This window comes from Acipenser ruthenus, chromosome 3, assembly GCF_902713425.1.
Source record: "Acipenser ruthenus chromosome 3, fAciRut3.2 maternal haplotype, whole genome shotgun sequence".
Classification (NCBI taxonomy): Eukaryota; Metazoa; Chordata; class Actinopteri; order Acipenseriformes; family Acipenseridae; genus Acipenser; species Acipenser ruthenus.
The window spans coordinates 10,669,054-10,683,701 of record NC_081191.1 but is presented as its reverse complement, the minus strand read 5'-3'; the positions used below and the strand labels follow the sequence as shown (position 1 = coordinate 10,683,701).

The following is a 14,648-nucleotide window of genomic DNA, read 5'->3' as shown; positions in this document are numbered from 1 at the left end:
CACTCTAGCTGAAAAATGACTGAATGGTTGGAAAAGGCTGAACGTGCTGTTCAACTTGCTAAAGAGTATGGTGTGGGATTACAACAATTACTGACACAAAAACTGCAAAACAAAAAGTACCATGGACTCAAGCACTGCCACAGCACTGCGAAGAACTTTGCGACTTTGTCAAAACAACGCGAGAGCAAAAGCTTGTACATGTGGTTCATGCAAGAAAGTGAAAAGGCACTCCGATTTCAGGACCAGTACTAGAAGAGAAAGCATTGTTATTCCATAGTCAACTACATCCAGAGAACACGTTTTAAAGTTAGTGATGGATGGCTGTACAGATCTTTTAAAAAGACACAGCATTGGGCAGCTTTGCTTAGCAGGGGAAAAACTCAGCACGGATACAACAGAGTTAGAACCGTGTCATCAGAAAATGCTTCAGTGTGACACTAAGGAAACACAGTGTTTGGGGATGTGAGAAGAATGCTAAAGTTTAAATAAACCTTTAGAGTACAATATATGTACGTGTATTGCTGTTTTTTTTGTAAACCTGCGTTCATCAGAATGTATATTCATACAAACTATTTCTAGGTCCTCCAAGCTGTTTGGCTTCTACTGTATTTACAAAGTTATGTGATATTGATATTTTTAAATAAATGACTTGTATTCATGTTTTCAATGACTTTGTTTAAATGTATTGATCTGTATCCTCATTTGCCTTTTAAATGGATTTATTTCATGTTCTTGGATTTTTTATTGATGCAAATAGGGTGTGCATGTTCTCTGTGGTTGAACATAATATTAGTAGTGGTTACCTTTTTTATCAAAGATTAATTTTGTAGACCATTATTTGACAATTATAATAAATAAAAAAGTGCAGTTGGCAATGTCCCTCTTTCCTGATTTGTATCTCGCATTGATTCTTTCTGAATACTTTAAACCCACCCCAACTACTGAGTGGCAACAAATTCCTACATTTCTATTGGAGGATTGTAACACACTTGCGAGATTTAAAACAAGACAGTAAATAAATGGAGGACAATTCGATGGGGAGTATTCGGTACACTCAACTGGCTGCTGAAGCGGAACAGCAAGGATGGAGAGTGCAGGTTTACCCAGTGGAGGTGGGTTGTCTGCATTTGTGGCACACTCCACAACCCGGTTTCTCAGAGACATTGCATTCATTGGTCAAGAGTTGTAACGCATAGTGAAGAACTTATCTGAAGAGAGGGGCAGCAACTGGCTCTGGTTCAGACGAAAAGATTCTGGTTGGGGACCTAAAGCATTGTAGAAAGAAAGCAACGTCGATGTAAAGGAAGGTAAGTAAGCTGGGCTTAGCTGAGTGGGGGACGGAGGGGGGTGATGCTGGGATGCGAGAATCACTGTCAAGCCCTCTTAAGGTGTTGTGAGACCCGCAGCTCAGTCCAGATGGTTGTCATGCTGATGCTCCAGGCTGATCCCTGGAGCCAGCATTGCAGCTGTTGTATGTGCTGATGTGCCAGGGCGGCAAAATAAGCTGATCCCTGGAGCCAGCATTACACTTCAGCCATCAACACCAGGCAGAAGGATAGCTACATCATCAGATGAAAGGAAACACAGATGGATCACATTAGTTTACAGTAAAAGAAGCTATGTCTTAGTTGGTGCTTTTCTTGGCGAGAGTCAAGTCCAATATCAGCATGAAGTTTTAACACCTACTCTCATGTAATGAAAATCATGCTCCTAGAATTTAAAACAGAATTGCAAATTGTGGCGAAATGTAAAACAATGACTAAGCACACAAAAACCCCAAAAGAATGTTCCCGTGGTCATAAGGATTTTGTTGGGGAAGATAGCAAAGGAAAGAAGGTACAATTGAAGTGGGCAAGTACTGTCGAGTTACTATACATATTGTGACAGAAAAAAAACAAAAGTAACCGAAAACAATAATTTCATACAATATATAAAAAGCGAAAGCACCAAAAAAAAAAAAAAACATTTTCATATAACTCAAAAATAGCTAAAAATAAGTACCGAAGAATTAAATTAATAAAAACTGAAAAACAGAAGCCCTATCTATATTAATGGCGAGTCCAGTATGCTGTTAGCCACGGGGTGAGGAGTCCAGGTTTATCCAGTAGAGGTGGGTTGTCGGGGATTTGTTGCAAACACTACATGACCTGGCTTCTCAGAGATACTGGATTCAGTGGACAGGAATTATGGCGTATACTGAAGGCTGTATCTGAGGAGGTAGAGAGAAGTAGCAACTGGCTCTGGGTGAGGAAGAAAGAGGCCAATTGGGGACCTCAATAGAGGAATGGAATGGATGGCTAAGGCAAGTGATGGAGGAAGTTACCATCAATAAAAAGAAATGAATGGCTAAGGTAAGTAAACTGGGCTGGATTGGGTGGGGGATAGAAGAGAGTGGGCCTGGGACTCCAGCATCACTGTCAAGCCTTCCCAAGGTATTGCAGGATTTTACATACACAGTGGGAGCAGGAATATCTTCCTTGTTTGTCTGCCAGTCAAGGAAGTGTCAAAGTAATACAAATTGAACCCTCAAGTTTCACTTTTACTGGCAATACACTGTAATGAGGATAAGCAGCAGAAAAAAAATGTTAAAGATGTTTTAATTTTTCTGATTTTCATTTATTAACCACCTACTCTTCTGTACACTGTTTTTAATTAAAGGTTTTTTACTTTAAGGGGCACTTACATTGTATACTGTTAATACAAGCTTAACTGTTAATACAGGGTTAACTGTATTTTAACATGATGCATTGTATTAAATATTAAATAGATAGGTCACACACTATCTATTTACTATTTAATACAATGCATCATGTTACACTCTGCGCACATATAGGTCAGAAGGCGGCTTTTATGTAAACACATTATTAATGGCAGTGGATCCACTCCTACTGAGATTACTATAAATCATGTAATGTATTTAGCCAATCAGACAGAGGTACTTACAGAATTCTAAGTAACCTTAGCCTTTGACAAGTGCTCCTTGACAGAAAAAAACAAGCATGTGATGATGTAAGAATACTGTTATCTACACTGACATGTGATAATATTACTAATGTTATAACTTTTTTAACCAAATATGCCTTATGCACAAAACCATTCATTATTTATACCATGTTAAAAATATTGCAAAGTGTAATTAATTTTAGTGAATGAAATGTAAAGCATACGCAAGCATAGTAAAGAACAGTATGGTACCAGAACTTACCTTTGGGCCAAGAAATCCTATCCCTGGTGGCCCTCTAGGACCAATTGGGCCTACCAGACCTTGGTCACCCTATAAAAAAATAAATAAAAGAAAACATTAGCAACATACTGTGAAAAGTCCCTTTTAACATGTTGTTTTATTTTTGGTTCTCTTATTTCAAAGGAGAACCAAAAATATGTGAGACCGTGTCCAGGTTAAATAATATAATTGACTGCCAATCTAACCTGGCCACCTGTATATTAAGATAATTCAGTTTGAGAATTGAGGGTTGGGGAGGAGCTGTCTGTGTCCTTCTAAAGCAGGGGTCTCCAATCCTGGTCCTGGAGGGCTGGTGTCCCTCCTGGTTTTTTCTCTAACTGTAGACTAAATTAATTAATTGGACCAATTAAGTGCTTATTAGAATATTTTCCAGAAATGTTGTTCCCCAGCAAAAAGCCATTTTAATCAGGTTGATAAATCACAACATTTGCTTAGACAAAGGGGTCTATTCAATTGAACTAAATGGTAGCAAATGTGAATTCTGCCATTAGAAATAAAAAATAAAAAAACAGACTAAACAAAACTAACAGTGTTTGAGTCTCAAGTGTATTTTTGTCTTTAAAAGTAAGTCATATTATCAGTTTAATATTCAAACTGTGGTGGCATTTAGATCTGCCACTGTTTAGATGTTGGGATATCATGAAAGAAGCAAGCGTCACACCAAACATTACAAATCATTTTAACAGATGAAAAGCTTGTCAGTTAATGAGCACCCTTGTAAACTTTGCTAATCAACAGCTCAAAACACTGGTTCCGACGTCACAGTGTAGTTCACCTTCTCTCCCTGAATCCCACTTCCTGGAAAGCCAACTGGTCCAGGATGCCCAGAAGGTCCAATATCACCCTGCAGAGAAACAGACCAGCAAAGAAAAACAACTTGTAATGACACCAGAAAGAACAATTAAAAACAACTTTGGATTTTAAAAAGTCTATATTTTTACCTTCTCACCCTTAATCCCCAATCCTGGTAAACCACGCGTTCCTCTGGGTCCTTCGTACCCTCTGTCCCCCTGAAAACAAAAAAATAAAAACACCAAATGCAGAACAAAGTCAGTTCTATAAAGTACAACATATATGCAAAGGGTAGTTTGTATGGATATAGTGTATCCTCTTAGAATTTCAAACTAAGCCCCCACATATTAGAGATAATCCCTGACAGCTGTGTATTTTTGTGCAAGTGCAAGTTTGTGCAAGTGTTGGGAGTCTTGTATTATACTTTTTATTTTATTTAAAAATCATGTAACTCTTGTGCCCAGGTTCTATATCAAATAGTATAAAACAATATCTGACCTTTGCACCAGGAAGTCCTTCTCCTGGAGGTCCTATGCTCCCCTGTATCCCTGAAGGAGCTGGAGGACCCTAATTAACATGTGTACATTAAAATACAGCCAGTATTTAATCAGATACGCATGCAACAATAAGATAACGATTTTCAGGAATAAATGAAAATAATATTTTAAGAATGCACTTTTACTTCGACCAAACATCTCATGAAGTAAAACTGGAAAGTAAATAACCACATTCTAAAATTAAGTCATAGCATACTTAAACTTATTATTTTGTCCAAAAAAAAAGACAAAATAGCAAGCACCTTGGAGTGTTGCTTTGCTCTTGAAACAAAAAAGACACAGCTGGTTGATACAGACAGAAGCACAAGCTATTGGTAAACAGCAGTATACAGGCTTTGACAATGCCACTTGTACATAAAGCCTTTATGTATAATTTAACGTTAACACTAGATTGTACATTTTGAAATCTTTCCAAAAAAATAAATACAAAAAGCGTGTGTCACTGGCAACACAAAAGTTATGTAAAACATTTCTAAGATCTATAGAATCAGTCAGATGTTTCTGAATATGGAGGAAGAGATTGTTTAAACGCTGTTCAGTCATGGATGATCGTAGGTATGTTTTCAGCCATCAAAGGCACAAAAAGCTGCACTCAGCAGTAGCATTAGGCACCAGGGTAGTAAGGTAGGTTCTTATTAGGGCCAGCATCAGAGGGAGTGCAAGGGAAGCAACTGCATCCAGGCCCAGCCCTGAGTCCATTTTTTATTTTTCTGAGCCCACTTTAATGACTAGACATACAAAAAATATATAGGTGCCGTCTACTCCATTAGGATTAGAAAAGAAAAGCAAGGTAGTATTGGCAACTGTCAAAACACAAATTCACAAATCACATGACAGACTGTCTATCTGGAGGCGGGACGCAGAGCTAGCGCTCTGGCAATAGGTCATGTGATTGCTCTGCTGGGAGACGCGATACTAAAGGCGTAGTTTCGAGAGCCCTAACAGACCGAACAGAACTGGACAATCAGATTTGGCGAAACAGTTCCACCTTCCTGCCGTGGAACGTGTTCTGTTTGTTTGGTCGAACAGTCCGGTCTGCTTGGGGAGTTCCAGGTACAGCTATGGCAGGCCTGCAGAGTGAAAAGAAGCAAACGGATGATGGCACACATTTCGGAGGACGCATGTGTTTGTCTTTGTCTCTTCCGAGTCAGCGCGGGGGTGGCAACGGTGAGCTGGGTTGAAATAAAAAAAATAATAATAATTGGGCTTTCCAAATTGGGAAAAAATAATTGCCGATTCCAAATTTAAACTTATATTTGAGAAGTTTCTGTCTGATTTTCGTGCTGCACATTGCACCGAGACAGCCCTTGTCAGAGTTGTGAATGATCTGCTGATAAGCTCTGACTCGGGCTTTCCATCAGTATTAATTCTTCTTGATCTAAGTGCTGCTTTTGATACTGTAGACCATTCCGTCCTACTGAATCGTCTTGAAAGCACATCTGGCCTTGTCCTATCCTGGTTCAAATCTTATCTTTCTGATAGGTTTCAGTTAAGCTCTATTGGGGAGGTAAATCGGCATTATTGGAAATTGTCTGTGGTGTTCCACAGGGCTCCATTCTAGGTCCCTTGCTGTTTTCATTATATATGCTACCGTTAGGTGACATTGGCCTCTATACTCTATATCAATGTTGTGGTAAACATTTCACCGAACAATTATTTTTTTTACATTTTGTCGGAAAATCAAAGAGATACACAAAAAAAATTCCCTAAAATACAGAAATTCGGTGAGCACATCCTTAAATCCGTCGGTACAAGCAGTCAATTTAGGATTCAATCAGTGAAAAGAAAATGTATAATTGGCAGGGAGTAACAGGCAGATGATGTTCCTCCCAGGGAAAAGCAAACGAAAACCGATCGACTATCATCATGAACTACGAGGACACAACAGTTTCAAAAGATAACTTATGCCAGGTTTTACTAATGACAGGAACCCGCTGAAAACCACCTATTTTTTGCATGCGTCAGGCTCTGGGGAAACATTTATTTAAAAAGCAAAGTTGAATATTTGTCTTCTAACCATTAATCCTGCATACATATGTTTCTAAAATATGCTGCAATTCCTATGATTCCTTATTATTCATTGAGCACCTTTTCCCCCATCCTCACTAGTGCAATAATTCACAAAATCTTTAAGTCACTAGAGGAAGAGTTGTCATTTTGTTCCAGATGTTGTTTATCTTAAGTATAACAGAGGCAAGCATGTCATGCACTGTATTTTTTTTCCAAAAAATAAAAAAATAATCTTGTTATTTTGTCTACTGAGACACCACATGTGAATGAGCAATTTGCTGATTTACACATCCCATGTTATATAACCTCTGTGATAAATGAACTTGTTTGCGTTTTACAACACAACTACTGCAAAGTTTTTATTTTAATTTTATGAATACAATCCTTCGAGCTATTTTATTCATACCTTAATATTATTATTATTATTATTTGTTTATTTAGCAGACGCCTTTATCCAAGGCGACTTACAGAAACTAGGGTGTGTGAACTATGCATCAGCTGCAGAGTCACTTACAACTACGTCTCACCCGAAAGTCGGAGCACAAGGGGGTTAAGTGACTTGCTCAGAGTCACACAGTGAGTCAGTGGCTGAGGTGGGATTTGAACCGGGGACCTCCTGGTTACAAGCGTGGTTACAAGCCCTTTTCTTTAACCACTAGACCACACAACCTCCTATTAATATACATATAAGGTAAATATAGGCTGCATATACTGTACATTCTTGAGAGAGATGTTTTTAAATTACTGTGGTTCAGCATTTCCTTCATGCATTAATTGCATTAACATGACACACATGTGAACAGATGTTGTATTCAAACAAGTGCCACATATGTGATTTTCTGAGGATATAGGAGTCATGGCAGGATCCGGGGAAATTAGCACACACATTTAGGATTATGTAGTTTGCACGACAAACCATCTGTGTGTTTATCGAGCAGTATCCCTTTCTGTTCACATACACTGCAGCCCCATCAGAAGGTGTCCGCAGTGCCACATGTGTGCAGTCAATTGCCCCCAGCACTGATGGAACTCCAATAATATTATAAAATGCATATTTGTTTTGACGCTGCTGTTGTTGGTCAGTGGGAAAAATAATGTACTTGGCTGCATTACGAACTAACGCATTGGTTACCTGATGCATGGCCTGTTGAAAAGACCAGGCTGCATAAAATCCCAATGCCATAATACCATATTTTCATATGCACAGGTAATGCGTAGCTTCTGGCTGTCAGGCATTCCAAGTCGTTTTTTAGTATCTCGCACAAATCTAATATTGTTGCTCGATTTAATATGAAGCATTGTGTGATGTTCTCGTCAGGCAGATTTAATATATTTATGAGTGTCCTTTAAATTATATCTCGCAAATGTCGTCTAACATTTCATTGTTTGCGTAGTGCAGTGGCAGCACTACTCATACATGTCACAACACCAGTGCAGAAATCCATGTTTTACGCTGACAAAATGCCAGTTCCTATGGGGAAGGCTAGGCTAACATGCTTTTGGGGCAGACCAGACCTGTCTGTAAATTTTTACATTACTAAAACTTTTGTGTATCACTTCAAACTCCCAAATGACCAGTTAATGAGGAGATAACAAAAAGAGAAAAGTGTAAGATACTGCACGCAGGCAATAAAAATGTGCATTATAAATATCATATGGGAGATACTGAAATTGAAGAAGGAATCTATGAAAAAGACCTAGGAGTTTATGTTGATTCAGAAATGTCTTCATCTAGACAATGTGGGGAAGCTATAAAAAATGCCAACAAGATGCTCAGATATATTGTGAAAAGTGCTGAATTTAAATCAAGGGAAGTAATGTTAAAACTTTACAATGCATTAGTAAGACCTCATCTAGAATACTGTGTTCAGTTCTGGTCACCTCATTACAAAAAGGATATTGCTGCTCTAGAAAGAGTGCAAAGAAGAGTGACCAGAATTATCCCGAGTTTAAAATTCATGTCGTATGCAGACAGGCTAAAAGAACTGAATCTATTCAGTCTTGAACAAAGAAGACTACGCGGTGATCTGATTCAATAAATATTATATTCAAATATTTATAAATAAATATTTGAACCATAATATTAATGTTATAGTTTATTACATATGATATAAATACTGCTTAGAACTTTCTGTCTGAAAAAAATCACCACAATGCACATTGTCCCGAAATTGCTGTCACTGTCAGCCATGATACTAGAACAGAAATGGAAGTAAATTATTTCGCAAAAAGGCTAAAAGCTGAACATGTCTGAGTCTGTCCGCCTCACGAAATTCTGCCTTAACTAACGGTTGGTAAAAACTCAGTATTTAAAACAATTACTTGCGTTTTGGGATATTAATTTGTTAAGTGTGTTCATTGAATTATGTTTTCGCTTATGAGTTGTAACAAATGCATTTGTACTGTGGCCTATGTTTTTTTTAAGAAACCTTTTCATACTAACTGTTGTGCTTTAAAAATTGTTACATAATTGTTTATTAAAATGTTTGGATATACTGATACTTGATTGATTACTGTCTTATTAAAATATGTTTTGTTGAAGAAAAAAAACAACGTTTTTGACCGATTCACATTTTGCTGCTCTGATATATTTATTTTCAAAAGGGTTTCATTAGGTTGTGCTGCAGCAGTGCTGTGCGTTTTTTGTTTTTTTTTGGGGGGGGGGGGGGGTCTACTTCACAGTCTTGCACCAGGGCCCAGTAAACCCTAGTGATGGCACTGGTTCTTATAGGATACGATCAGCGCCTTCTTTTTACGTAGGACACAGAGTAGAACCACAATTAAACACTGTGTACTATACAAGTGCCTTTTTTCCACCGTCCACATGTTTCTTTTGTTAAAAAGTGAGGGGGCTATGGCCCGGAATTCAACCGGAATCTCTTCATCTTCATTGTTGAAATGTGTGTTTTGCCTCGACATCTTTTCATCCCCTAATATTAAGATGATGTCTTGAACATGTTTACCCAAAGAGAAGCGGTCTTCCGAGCCTCTTGGGTCAAGATGTATACTTACTGGTAGTCCTGGCTCCCCAATGCCTATTGGACCAGCAGGCCCAGGTCTGCCCTGTGAACCTTTGTCCCCCTGCAAGTACAAGCAGTGCCGAACAGGAATATAAAGTTAATACAATAAGTAGGGGAAAGAAACATGGAACATATTTGATAAAAACTAAGTTTACAGAATAATCCTTCTGAAAAGCTAAAATGACCCAGTACTTTAGTACATTGCTGAACAACAAATAATAATGGTGCAAATTATTTTAAAATGATGTAAAACTGGATGATACTAGTATTTTTGTTAACTGCATAGCCTAGCTGCTTCATATTGCACAAATGTGCCAGTTTCTTTTTTCTTGCTGAAAATGTACTTCCAGCTACAAAGGTAACTGAAAAGGGGTTCAGTACACCAGAAGATTGTGTTGAATTGTGTCAAGCACATCTGAGAGTTTCTCCCTAAATGTTCAACCCCTCACTCGCTGTCTCAGGCTTTCACAGTATTTCAACTACTCACCTTCGGCCCAGGAAATCCAATACCATTATCGCCTGGGGGACCAGAGGCACCAGTTGGACCACGATCCCCCTAGAAAGAAAAGAAAGATGTTTTGTACCTCTCAGTGTTTTCCAATACCACTTACTGGAATCGTTCCACCTCAGTATGTCCTACTGAACAGGATGCACTCATTGTATTGTTTCAAGACCCTCATTAGCACTAATCTTGGACTATCTCACCTGAGTGGTAAGGTAAGGCAGTCCAAAACCAGTTCTAATCAGGGCTTGTGAAACCATCTGTAGATTTCTAAAAGACACAGTCTTAGTGGCAAGGTATTGTTTTAATACAATAAAGTATTTTGCATTTCAAAAACTTGGCTTGTTATATATTCTTGTTACAAGCAGGCACTTTATAGTGCAGAACCAGATCCCTGCGACACAAAACGTCCTGAAAACTACATGGCCTGACAGTACAAAATTAAATCCAAGTCGTATCAATGATTATACTTCTTTGAGAAACGTGAATCTTGAGGATGGGTTTGCTGTCATGCAATAGCATTGCTTTAGAATACAACTCCTCACTTCACATGGCTTCATATAATCACACCAAAAAGTAGACATCATGAACAGAAATGCCAACTGCAACGATTTGGCCGTAGCAGCTACTATTCTGGAGGTTCTGCTACAGCGAAGTGGTATAATACTATGATTTTCATTAAATAAATAAATAAATAAATAAATAAATGACGAATACTCCCTGAATGTTTATGAAATATTATTTCAATACCATGTGTGTGTTTTCCTGTTTTAATTTTTTTATGAATTAATGTTTTTTAAATAATACTGTATTTCTTGACAGTTTATTGTGGCATTTTAACTGACATACTAAAAGCTCTGAGCCAGGCTGCTTAATAACCAGTTTAGGGGTCCTTCAGAAACTGCTGCACAAATGTCGCCTTGCTATCATTATCAATTGCATATTTACTTGGTTGCTTGTCAGTAAAATGGGATTAAGTCACGGTGGTCACGAATTCCGTGATTTGAATAGAGAACATAGAGAAGATGTCCGCCTTGCTTCGCTCCGCACTAGCTACTATTTTCTCCTTTCAGAAGTTGGCATCTCTGTATGAATAATTAACATCTTAAAATTGTTTTACAGTCATCTTTGTATTTCTTTTTTGGCAGGAGATCATACAAGTAGCAAAATATGCTCTTTACATATTTAAGCAAGAGAGCTCCAATTCTATGTGCTTCCAAATTCCCATAACACAACTCGCTACGACGGTTAGGGTTTTGCTATTATCATGGCCGATAATTTGAATGGCAAATGTTATACAATCGTGTATCTCAGTGTTTTTGTTTGGTTGTGAGATGTGGTTTCTAATGTACATACAGTACATCTCATAAGCATTTTAGCATGCTATTTTTTGCACACAAAGAAACTACTGTTTCGTTATACATTCTGTTAAAAATAGTATATTATCCTTGTGGTAGGGTGAATGCCCTAACTGTAAATATTGTTGTGTGTGTGTGTGTGTGTGTGTGTTTGAATATAGGGTTGGCAGGTAGGGGGTTAAAACCCTCCCTGCCAGAATACATGTGGTAATGTGGCTGGGTCTTGATTAATAATCAGTCAAGTCTCAGCCACCTGCTATATAAAGGAAGCCAAGTCCTTTGTTTAGTGGTGGTGTTAAGGAGAGAGAACCGTAAGTGAAGGTGAATGCCTAGCCTGACGGTGGAATATGTTTTTTTTTGGTGTCAGACTTGTGTTTGTGTAAACCATTTGTTTTGGTCCCTGTTTGTTTGTGTTTTGTTGTTAATAAACATGTGCAACCAGCGCTTTCACTGCAGCTTCCTGACTCTCAGTCTCCTTTCAAAAGTGGGAAAGAGACTCAGAGTGGAAGTGCAGTGAAATAAAAAACCCAACACACTCTAAAGTCAGGCTGGGCATTCGCCTGCACTTTTAACAGTACTACTTGTGTTGTTAATCATGTTCTTAACAATACTACTTGTGTTGATTATCCCATGGTCTGCACTTCCTAATGTTCTGGCTATGGAAACAGATCTGAATGTATCAGGAAGTCGTAAAACGCAGTACACTGGAAAAGATTATGGTTTTCTAACTATCCACAGCCTTGCTGTACAGTATGTAAAACAAAGAGACTTTTTGTCTTTTTTTCTGTATACTTTTATTTTATTATTAGGCTTACCGACACAAAAAGGTTTTTAGTTCGGCCATGGATAGATGAATGGTGTAGTACTGTACTGTATGAGGGAATGCGATAATAGTTATGTGTTCTTTGTTCCCCCAACCTCAATTATACTTGAGAAGCCTCTGTAAAATTTCACATAAATCTGTCACCTTTTCATGGGAGTTCCTTATTTAAATATATTAGTCCAGGATTGCCCTGCTCACATGAGAGGCTGCATTTTGTTTACAGTGATTTAGCTTGTGTCCAGAACAGCTGGGGGAGCAGCAGTTCATTGAGGTCAAACAGCATGCCAACCCACAAGCTATAAATCAAGAATTATTCTGCTTTTGAAAAGTCCCAGTTCTAACCAAGACTTAAAATTCTCTTAAAGACGATTTCACCTTTACATCACTTATTTCCAAGTTAAAAATAAATAATATAGTTTTATTTCTGTTGAAATGATGCATTGTGCAAACCACAAACAATAAAAACACTTAATTTAAAAAGGCAAAAAAGAAAGACAGAATCCTCCAGAAAAGAATGACAACAAAGACACAATCCTCCAGAAAACAATGACAACAAAGACACAATCCTCCAGAAAACAATGGCAACAAAGACACAATCCTCCAGAAAACAATGGCAACAAAGACACAATCCTCCAGAAAAGAATGACAACAAAGACACAATCCTCCAGAAAAGAATGACAACAGACACAATCCTCCAGAAAAGAATGACAACAAAGACACAATCCTCCAGAAAAGAATGACAACAAAGACACAATCCTCCAGAAAAGAATGACAACAAAGACAGAATCCTCCAGAAAAGAATGACAACAAAGACACAATCCTCCAGAAAAGAATGACAACAAAGACACAATCCTCCAGAAAAGAATGACAACAGACACAATCCTCCAGAAAAGAATGACAACAAAGACACAATCCTCCAGAAAAGAATGACAACAAAGACACAATCCTCCAGAAAAGAATGACAACAAAGACACAATCCTCCAGAAAAGAATGGCAACAAAGACACAATCCTCCAGAAAAGAATGACAACAAAGACACAATCCTCCAGAAAACAATGGCAACAGTCAAATACAGACTCCATAAAAAAAGATGACCAAATATTTGTAAGTGATGCAAACTATCCAAAACAAAAAATGCTAACAACAACAAATGTTACAGAAGTTTTACTTTGAAAATGAATATGAAGTATTAAAGAAACCTTTAGTCCCCATGCAAGTTAGAGTATGTACAGTATACAGAACCAAAGAGTGAGAACAGGCATAGAAGTACAGCTACCCAAATCAATGTGGTAAAGAAGTGTCAACAAATTGGCATATAAACTGATAGATTTTCCTATTGAATGGAAATGAATTATAATTATTCCTTACTTTAGGTCCAGGGTTTCCTTGAGGGCCTTGGTCCCCTGTTGCTCCAATTAAACCCTGTGAACAAAACAGCAGCTCAAATCAGAGCAATATCTTGTTTTGATTGTTACTTTGTACATATCTTTGGCATGACAAGTTGCATTATAATACCCCTCAACCACCAAATCCAACACTATGCTTGTTCGGCAGTTCATAATGTTACATATTTGAATACACCCAAGTAGTTAAACATGTTTAATTACATTTCAAATGAGGATAAGACATACATTATTGTGACAACTATTAAACTGAAAGTAAATTCTAAAATCAACAGCAACTAGCATGTTATTAAGAGGCATGTGCTTTGATACATATAAAATAATTAAATACGAAGTGGGTCTAGTAGTCTGTATTATACATTTGACTTTTAAGGCAATAGAAACAGCAAGCAAAACATGTATTACAATCGTAAATAATGAATAGGAATCTCTTTTACAGTACATAAGCAGCAGGTGTGGAGTAGTGGTTAGAGCTCTGGACTCTTGACCGGAGGGGACACTGCTGCTATACCCTTGAACAAGGTACTTTACCTAGATTGCTAAAATAAAAACCCAACTGTATAAATGGGTAATTGTACGTAAAAAATAATGTGTAAAAAATAATGTAATTGTATGTAAAAATAATGTGATATCTTGTAACAATTGTAAGTCGCCCTGGATAAGGGCGTCTGCTAAGAAATAAATAATAAAAAGCATATTGACTTTATGGTTGTAACAAATACAAAAAGAAATAATATAATCTCTGCATACTGTCATCTTATAGTTCTTTTTTATATATAGGGCAGCATGTGAATAGCACAGCATGCTCATTGAATTATAGCCCTTTCATTAAAAAAAGGAAATACTGTCACTATGCCAGCGCTTTGGGCATTCAACTCAAGAAGTAAAGAACGATTAAGCAGTTCTGTTCCAGCACTAATCCTATAGGACAAAGTCTGCC

General features: G+C 37.6%; 1 protein-coding gene across 4 annotated transcripts in view; it reads right to left on the bottom strand.

Annotated features, from left to right (window-relative positions):
• LOC117435630 (collagen alpha-1(XXVIII) chain-like) overlaps window positions 1-14,648 on the bottom strand; it is a 71,037-nt gene that overhangs the window by 32,303 nt on the left and 24,086 nt on the right. For all 4 annotated transcript variants that reach the window (XM_034058951.3, XM_059012187.1, XM_034058950.3 and 1 more), the window contains exons 11-17: window positions 13,674-13,727; window positions 10,111-10,179; window positions 9,616-9,684; window positions 4,535-4,603; window positions 4,186-4,254; window positions 4,020-4,088; window positions 3,206-3,274 (exon numbers count right to left, since the gene is read on the bottom strand). In XM_034058951.3, coding sequence (XP_033914842.3) covers window positions 3,206-3,274; window positions 4,020-4,088; window positions 4,186-4,254; window positions 4,535-4,603; window positions 9,616-9,684; window positions 10,111-10,179; window positions 13,674-13,727 — 468 coding nt within the window. The remainder of the gene's footprint in view (window positions 1-3,205; window positions 3,275-4,019; window positions 4,089-4,185; window positions 4,255-4,534; window positions 4,604-9,615; window positions 9,685-10,110; window positions 10,180-13,673; window positions 13,728-14,648) is intronic.